The 9,883-nt window shown below is 39.9% G+C and overlaps 1 protein-coding gene across 1 annotated transcript; it reads right to left on the reverse strand.

Moving 5' to 3' along the window:
- Window positions 1-3,656: 3,656 nt before the first annotated feature.
- Window positions 3,657-6,903, reverse strand: hbegfa (heparin-binding EGF-like growth factor a). The gene is made up of 6 exons (XM_072663390.1): window positions 6,688-6,903; window positions 5,305-5,529; window positions 4,991-5,180; window positions 4,703-4,858; window positions 4,467-4,552; window positions 3,657-4,346 (listed from the first exon to the last, which is right to left on the reverse strand). Exons 1-5 carry the CDS (start codon window positions 6,725-6,727, stop codon window positions 4,480-4,482), a joined length of 684 nt encoding a protein of 227 aa, XP_072519491.1. The 5' UTR covers window positions 6,728-6,903; the 3' UTR covers window positions 3,657-4,346; window positions 4,467-4,479.
- Window positions 6,904-9,883: the final 2,980 nt, after the last annotated feature.

The raw sequence follows: 9,883 nt of genomic DNA on the forward strand, positions 1-9,883 counted from the left end.
TTTTTAATTAAAGCAAGTCATTAGATAATACACAGATGCCACCAATTAAGTTTTAGTTGGTTAGGAAATAATACACCAGGCCAGACAATATATTAAGCCCACAAAATATTATATTGATACCACAAGATAATATATTGGGGACATTATATAACATATTAACACTAGAAAATAATATATTGAGGCCATAAAATAATATATTGAGGCCATAAAATAATATATTAAGACCAAAATATTATTTTTGAGGCCACAAGGTAATATATTGGAGACATAAAATAATATATTAAGGCCACAAAGTAAGATATTGAGGCCAGAAATTAATATGTTGAGACAATAAAATAATATATTGAGGCCTTGAGATAATATATTGAGGCCAGAAAATTATATACAGGGCAGGAGATTATATATTAAGTAAATTAAGTAAATATTATATTATCAAGTGGCTTCAATGTACTATTTTGTGGCCTCAGTATATTATCAGTGTATTATCACATTATTTTTCCATATTATATGATCTCATTAAAAACCTCTGTGTCAATTTAGGGCCTCTGCAAATCACACAGTGTACAAATGCAATGTCAGGAGCATCACATGGAGGGCTTTATCTGCTCTCTGTTTCAGGCCCGTCTGTGTTGTAAATAGTGAAAGTGGATTTGGCTGTGACCTGACAGGAATCTTTTTTTTTTTTGAGTCACAGTGACAGTGTCAGCAGCTCATTAATCAAGCGTCCTATCTCACCAGGATGGTGACAGAGTGTAGCTCTGGACTGGAGCCACCTGGCCACTGCTGAGTGCTGCGGACATTCGCTCTATTAAACAGGTGATCGCCTCATCCTCTTAACCTCAGCGCAGGTCAGTTCAACTGACCTCGGGTCAGACAGGCTCGCCCTCACTCATGCACTCAGGCAGATGGACTGCTTGTGGAACGGGGCTGGCCAACAAGGCTCAGGCCTAAAAGTTGATGAGTTTTTCAACTGTCGGAGTGCGCACTTCCACGCCACAGTGGAAATGGCCCCCATTGTTAAGTGTGGAAAAGGAAGCACCTTTGCACAGCAACGACAACAACAACAGCAGCCACACGGCTTTCGGTAAGACGCTGCTCTCTTACTGGCACATATTAAACCTTACTCAGCTGAGTCATCTTACACAACCCACAGCTACAATCAGGGCGATTTCACGAGAGGCGAAATCCCACCACCTCTCGTTTGGACTGGCCTCTTCACAGCTTCCCTCTCTGTGGGATTCTGCCTACTGTGCACCATATGGAATAAGACAGCTGCGAATGAGGCTTTACATATTGAATGGCTTACTAATGAGCCAAAACCCAGACCTCTATATCTTTAGCCCAGATGTGCATGTGGCACAATTGCCTGGATGGGTAAAATCATTGAGGCTAGTGGTTGACCACTCAATCCTTAGTCAGTTTGGGGAAGTAACCACAGGATATCCGGTGAAATAACAAGCATGTGTGCCAACATTAACAAATTCACTACAGTTCAGGGTGTAAAACTAAAGCCTAATTATGACTAAACCAGACCTTATAAATCAAAAAGGCCTGTATGTGGGACCCTACTTCAATTCCTTCCCCTTAAATGACCTTAAAGTCGCATATTTGTTTCATAGCACTGAATAATTAATAGTGTTTACTGAAATATAGACTTTAAAAATAGGGCCTTGGGTTCAAGGGACTAATCTACATGCCAATAAGCACTTTATTTGAAGACCCCAGAACTAAACAGCTGCTGTCCAATCCAACATGGAGTCCTTAAGCTATCCTTTAATAATAATAATAATAATAATACATGTGCTAACAATAAATAGAGGACAACACAAGACCCTATGAGCCTAGAAACCCTTGATTGACATCAAAAACACTGAAATCCCTGCAATTTTCCAGTCCTCAAGCAACTAACATGGCCCCGAGATAGACCCTTGAGGCACCCCCTTTCCCATCCCCCAGAGCAAGCAGCACTCAGTGGCCTTACTGTGGCTAAACGAAGGGTTAGAAAGGAGTGGGAATGTGGAAATGGTCTCTGGCGTGTGTGGGCGGCCACAGTATGCATGCCATTGTGCCGCTGCTTCAGTAGTCAGATCCTTTGACGGTGGCCTCAACAGGCTCTGTGGCCTTTCATCTTACCTTTCATCTCCCAACGTGGCCTCTCATAAGCTTTCGTCACTCCGTGAGGTTACAGACGAGGAAGTGGTGGCGTTGTAAAAGGATGCTTGACCAGCGTGGTGCTGGAGTTATGGCCGGCACGCTCGCTCTCGCTTTTGAACGAGAGGCTGAAGAATCAGTTGTAATGAAGACAGTAAAACCTGGTTAGCTGACTCAGTTTACACGGCTTACGTGATTTTCGAGTCACTCCAGTTGCCATAACGTCTTTGTTTTCGCTCTGAGGGCTGTTTTTTGTGGTCTTGGTTGCGAACTGAAATAAGGTCAACTTATAGGAACCAAGAGAGCTGCTTTCCGCACAAGCATCTGGGCCGACTAATTTGGCTGCTCAGTGTGGTCATTTGAAGTGGTCTGCGTGGGCACGTCTTTGTGGAAGTGGACAGCACATGGTCAGGATACAGGTGCACACTGTGGGAAAAGAGAACGGTGGGGTTGAGTCTGAAGGCAGGAGGCAGGAGGCAGGATAGACCAATGTTTGTCTTCTTGTATCAAAGCTGGGGAGACAACTTTGTGTTATCATTCACTGTCCTGCTTTTCTAAAATCTGGCTAAAATGGGAAACCAGACTCAGCTGCCTACATGCGGAAGTGAGTCACGGAACTATGTTGGGCTGAAACATGAACAGATTTAGCTGTTTTAATAACACAGGTCGTCGCCATCATGCCACCAAATCTCGTCTCCAAAACGTGAACTTTACAGGAGAGGGCAAGAATCTTCTATACTTTCCATGGAAACCAATGTAAAAAGACTGTATTTCCAGTCATTTCAGGTCATTTCCAGTGGTCTATTCATTATGGGATTGGGACACAATGTACAAACAACTGGCAGATTCATATTATGTCAAAAAGTGAAAAACAGCAAAAATGGAGGTACAAACATTTTGCAACAGTGACGAAATCCAAACATAATGGCACTAATGGGACAGAACCAAACCCAAATAGTAAAGTTCTAACAGTACGTGTTCACCAATGTGCTAAACTCTAAGTAAAGCCATAAGGGCTTCTTTAGACTCACTACTATCAGCAGTGAAATCCATTTTTTTAAAGGCTCTTAAAAGAACCATCTGTTAGAGGTTTGGCTTGTATATAAAGAACCATGTAACCCCCTCAAAGGACTGGCTCAATTCAATAAAGTGTTCCCATCCAGTCAACGTCTCAATGCCAAAGCCTCAGATCTCCAAAATGGAAAAAGCCTCTTAATGTAAGAAGATTTGATTTATTTTAGCCATTCAGAAGAGTTTCTATTGGTCTGTTTACCATGAAATTGACGGCATTTGCGAAATTACAGTGTAAAAGACACCTCTGAGATTCCGGTTATGTCAAAAATTGAGTGTAATAGTGACTATATGGAAGATTGTACTTGAAGACCTGCGGTTTTAACCCCCTTTTTTCTCCAGGCATGCTGAAATGTTGGTGTAGGTGTATGATGTTTCTGGCGGAGAGCAAATAAACTGAATGAACTGAACAAAGACAAGTTCAAGAAGTGACGTATCGTTTCAAGCAGTACATTTGTTTTATTTCACATTACATAAATCAATGTCCTACATTGTACAGTGAGAACGCATAACTGGCCAAGTGGTGTATGTCCTCATTTTTCAAAACATACAACGCTTATTCATTCGTGAATATTCCTATGTATGTTTACAATACCATTGTGGGTTTATTTAACACTGTATGTAGAAATGCTTAAATTTTTAGGTTGTAGTTCATGACTCTTCCTCTTATGACACATAGCCAGGTTTGGACAATTTTGGTACAAATTGGAAATAAATATTAATAATATAAATAAATAAATTACAAGGACAATATTTACACATATACAAAGTTGACTAAAACATATAATATAAAAATATCACAATAAATATCCCAACTTAGACTGCAGTGCCGAATTTTCAATCAGCGCACGGACACCACTGGTGACCACGCTCCAAAACGGCCAGTTTGTTGATGTTATTGTTGTTGTTGTTGTTTTTTCAGTGCTTTACAGAGATCCACTGAGCCAATCACAGTTCGTTCTTGGAGAGTCTACGACCTCTCTAGATTCTGTACCCCAACATGCCAGTGGACCGTATGCAGGAATACTCTCTCAAGGCGAGAGTACACAGCTCTTCTTTTCCCACTCAGGCCTTTCTTTTTTTTGTAGCCCTTCTGGGGAGGTAGAAACTTCCGCATGGTCTTTCTGAAATAAAGCAGACATGGAGAAAACAGAAGGTCAAGTAAGCGCACAGAACACCCTGGCTAACCATGACCACATATGGGCCGGGACATGGTCTGGTGAGTGTGTGGCGTGTTTGCTCACCATGATCTGCGCCTTAGTGGTGTGGGGATACCTCAAGTTTAATCTTTTCCTCGTTCTCCACGTCGTACGTGCCTCGCTTGTGAAATCTGCGGAGATGACAAAGAGATGTTAACCACCCTGAAACCGCAGGGGCAGTTATTACTCAGGGATAGTTCAGGTACTACTCAGGAGGTATTATGCGATTTCTTAGGAGGCCTTCTCACATTATAGCAGCCTGGAGAAGCTGAGGAACTGACCTGAGAGCCAAAAGGAGGCCGATGATGGTGAGACAGAGTGAGGACAGGACCACGGCCACTACGGCGAGCGCCGTCGTGCGATTGTAACCTCCCTCGCGGGTCCATACGGGCAGGGAGAAGGAGTGACATCTCTCCCCTGAGTAACCTGGGTTACATCTGCACAGAAGGGACATTGTCTCAGGTCAGGCTCTGAACAATTTTAAGAACGTCTAAGTTCTAACCTTCTACGTTTAAAGACAAACTGACCAATGAAATGGTCCAAAATGGTCCTCAGGACATCCCACTTACATGCATGAAGGGCCGATCTTCCTCAGGTACTGGCACGTTCCATGGATGCAGAAGTCCTTATATTTCTTCAGGCACGGATTCCTTTTCTTGCCTTTTCCCTTCTTCTGGCCTTTCCCTTTCTTCTCGTTACTTTCATCCTCCTTCTTGTTCAGGACTGCGCTCGGGTTTTTAGGTTTGCTTGAAAAAGCCACTGCAGAGAAATAAAGGACAACACCATTGAGTAATCCTTCAGCCCCCTTCAGCCCTCTCCCCTTTCTCAAGTCTCCTAATTATCATAATCACTATTCTTTTATTATTATTATCTGTAAAATTACCTCGGGGCGTCTCCTCATCTCCCGACAACTCATATTCGTCCACGTCGTCATCGTAGTAATACTCCTCGCCCTCCTCCAGTGTGTAATCCACATGCTTGCTGTCTTCGATGGGTCTTTTCTCGTTCTGCGCCTCAGGCGTCCGTAACAGGTGAATCACAGTTACTTGTGCAGGTTTCTCGCTCTCATACCTGTCGATGGACGCGCCGCTCACCAGCGTGAAGGCCACTGAGGGGACAAGAGACGGGTCAAAACTGAGTCTATCTGATCTGAGTTCAGCTCTGATGGTTTATAGGTGTCACAAATCAGCAGTCTGGTCAGCACTGCAGGGAACGGTGTATAACTGTGGTTATGTGTAGGGGTGCACCAACAGGGGAATTTTGGGTGGATGTCTGGTATCTGATATTTTTTCACATACATCTGCTTAAACTGATACTTAATATTTATACATTTTATCAGAATGGGTCAAACTCAACAGGATAAGCCGGGAAAAATGACAATGGGAAAAATCACATCCTTTAAATCTGCTCATCTTTCACATATTTTCAATTTTATAATGAACAGACCAATAAAAATGCTCCCAAATGACTTGGATTAAAATCTTTTAAAAGTATGTTTTTTTTTGTAAAATTGCCATTTTACCACGTTGGAGAAGCAAGGTCTCTGTAACACAGGGGTGAAATTGTCATTGATTGAGAATTTGAGAACAGCAGCTTAAGCATTCTGCTCTCCCAGAGAACAATACATATATTTTCCTACCTTAAAATGATTCAAAATGATATTCATGTATAAAATATACGCCTAATGTAAACATTTATCTGATTATTATATACCTGCAATGTATCAGACACCTTCTATTGCAAAAGCAGGAAAGTCTGTATGTGCCAGACACAAATGCAGACAGTTTAGTTATGATTATTAATATTTAATAAAGTGTTTTCCCCCTTGATAGGTGTTTAAAAGCAGGTGCTATTTAATACTAAAGTCATTTATTATATATAGTGTGAAGGAGCAGCCCTGGAAGGCACCGGGCCAGATTTTTAAAAAGCTTGCATGCACAGACACTGATCTAATGCATGAACACATGGGTCAAAAATAAACAGATCAGGTTACATAAAGAATATTCTTAAATAAGCTGCTGACCAGCTGAGGGACATTGTTGCCCTCTAAGAAAAGAGTGTGGCTCCTTTTAGCAGTAAAAGTGTACTGCTGGCTGGAGTGACCTGGCTGGAGTGACCTGGCTGGAGTGACCTGAGCTCCTATTACTCTCTAACTTTCTCAGTGTGTGTGAAAGTGTCCTTTCACACACACTCAGATACTTGCACTTATGAGCTGTATGAGCACTAAGTGCCTACAGGGAGTGTGAGGTGGTGCTGGTCTACTTACCAAGAACCTGGATGAGAAGAACCACTGCAGAAAACTTCATTATGTCCAAACTTATTGGAAAAAAAAACAATTAAAAAGAGCAAACGTCCTTTAAATGGTGTAAAACTTCTTTATGAAGGTCGATAGTCCACACAGGCAGTCCTGACTGTAATCCGGAGATGTTTCCACCCAGCTGGGAGCGAGCAGACAGACAGACAGAGGGAGAGGCGCGACAGAAACCCTTTGCTGGTGGAGAGCAGGCATTTAAATACAGCCTGACCCACAGGCAAGACACACGCCCACACACATTCACAATAAGAGTCCCTCTGTCTGAGCAGGAGTGTGTTAGTGTGTGTGAGTGTGTGTGAGGGAGTGTGTGTGTGTGTGTGTGTGAGTGTGAGTGTGTGTGTGAGTGTGTGTGTGTGTGTGTGTGAGTGTGAGTGTGAGTGTGTGTGTGTGTGTGTGTGTGTGTGTGTGTGACCTGACAAAAAAAAAAACAAGGCCAACCTACAAGATCAACAAAGTGGTCATTATTTGTCCAAAGTTTGTGGACACCTGCTCATCCAGACGTTGCTCTGAAATCAGTGGTATATAATCAGTTCTGCTACTCTAATATGAAGCTCTACCATCCATCATTCCAGAGAACTTCGCTCTTCCAACGAAGGGGGCTTTACACCCTGCTGCCAGTGCTGGACATTAGGCTCGGTGAGCTCAGGGTCATGAGTGGCCAGTCCGGAGGGCCCCATCCTAAATCTTATACATTCATAACAGAGATCATAAAAGCTTTATGTGTGCAGTTGGAAATGTCTGCATACTTTTGGCCATATAGCATGTCTAAAATCTGTCTAATATTGTGTCGGTACTCCTTATGCTGCCAAAACAGCTCTGACTCAGCTCTGGCATGGACTCCACAAGACCTCTGAAGGTGACCAGTAAGGTGTGCGGTGGACGGGGCCTCCATGAGCATCAGTGAGCCTTAGGTGCCCTGTCGCAGGTTCACCGGTTGTCCTTTCTTGGAGCATTTGTTGGTAGGTACTGACCACTGCATACCAGGAACACCCCACAAGACCTGTCTGAGATGTTCTGGAGATGTTCTGACCCAGTTATCTAGAACATCACAGTGTGGTTCTCATCAAAGTGTCTACGCTTGTTCATTTTTCCTGCTTTTAAGACCAACATCACCTTCAAGAATTGACTGTTTATGGCTGTTGATTGTATATTTATTATTTTACATATAATGTAGGTGCTTGTGCACTGTTGAAACACTGCTGTGAGGATTTGATTGCAGCCACTAAAGCCATGGTGACCTTAGGCTCGTGTGCAGTTGCTCCAGAGCACCCTATTTTATCGGCCATGCATGGAGATTATTCAAGCCATGTGTGTGTAATCGAACATATTAAAACACCAGTTTTGTGAGTTACTGAGGTTCGTATGCAGAAATACTGCCACCTAGTGAAATGCATCATGACCCTCCACTCTTAGGCCTACTACTATATGATCTGCTCCTGTAAACATATCAGGCCTGAGTGTGACTGAACCTCCTGCATTAAAGTTTGCGTAACTTGCTGAACTGTGGTGAAACCTGACTGTAGGAACAAAGCTTTATTCAGCAACACTGAACACTGTGTAGGTCCCACCTGTGCTCTGACCGGTCCATAAGACCAGAAGCTGTGTCCTGTGGTATCTGGTACCAAGTCCTCTAGTCCAGCAATATAGTCCTTTAAATAATACAGTCCTTAGGTCCAGCAATATAGTCCTTTTAATAATATAGTCCTTTAATAATATAGTCCTTTAGTCCAGCAATATAGTCCTTTTAATAATATAGTTATTTAATAATATAGTTATTTAATAATATAGTCCTTTAAATAATATAGTCCTTTAAATAATATAGTCCTTTTAATAATATAATCCTTTAATAATATAGTCATTTAATAATATAGTCCTTTTAATAATATAGTCCTTTAATAATATAGTCATTTAATAATATAGTCCTTTAAATAATATAGTCCTTTTAATAATATAGTCCTTTAATAATATAGTCCTTTAATAATATAGTCCTTTTAAAAATATAGTCCTCTAGTCCAGCAATATAGTCATTTAATAATATAGTCCTTTAATAATATAGTCCTTTAAAAATATAGTCCTCTAGTCCAGCAATATAGTCCTTTTAATAATATAGTCCTTTAATAATATAGTCATTTAATAATATAGTCCTTTAATAATATAGTCATTTAATAATATAGTCATTTAATAATATAGTCCTTTAATAATATAGTCATTTAATAATATAGTCCTTTAATAATATAGTCATTTAATAATATAGTCATTTAATAATATAGTCCTTTAATAATATAGTCCTTAAGTTCAGCAATATAGTCCTTTAATAATATAGTCCTTTAAATAATATAGTCCTTTAAATAATATAGTCCTCTAGTCCAGCAATATAGTCATTTAATATTATAGTCCTTTAATAATATAGTCCTCTAATAATATAGTCCTTTTAATAATATAGTCCTTTAATAATATAGTCCTTTTAATAATATAGTCCTTTTAAAAATATAGTCCTCTAGTTCAGCAATATAGTCATTTAATATTATAGTCATTTAATAATATAGTCCTCTAATAATATAGTCCTTTAATAATATAGTCCTCTAATAATATAGTCCTTTTAATAATATAGTCCTTTAATAATATAGTCCTCTAATAATATAGTCCTTTTAATAATATAGTCCTTTAATAATATAGTCCTTTTAAAAATATAGTCCTCTAATAATATAGTCCTTTTAATAATATAGTCCTTTAATAATATAGTCCTCTAATAATATAGTCCTTTAATAATATAGTCCTCTAATAATATAGTCCTTTTAATAATATAGTCCTTTAATAATATAGTCCTTTTAAAAATATAGTCCTCTAGTTCAGCATTATAGTCATTTAATAATATAGTCCTTTAATAATATAGTCATTTAATAATATAGTCCTCTAAACAAAGCATTTCATACCATAAAAGGAAAATCAGCTTTTCAAGGCAAAATAACAAGGTGGTAAATTAGGCCTGTTTCTTATGTATTATTTATATATTGAATAAACAGTATAAATCAGTGATGAATGGAGGCACATGTTTCTGTCCCCGAGTAAACACACGATCGATTACTCTTGCCTTCTGTCACCTGGCGCGTCTGTACGTGATTACTCTAGCCTGGCGTCATGTGGTCTG

Source organism: Salminus brasiliensis, chromosome 19, assembly GCF_030463535.1.
Source record: "Salminus brasiliensis chromosome 19, fSalBra1.hap2, whole genome shotgun sequence".
Classification (NCBI taxonomy): Eukaryota; Metazoa; Chordata; class Actinopteri; order Characiformes; family Bryconidae; genus Salminus; species Salminus brasiliensis.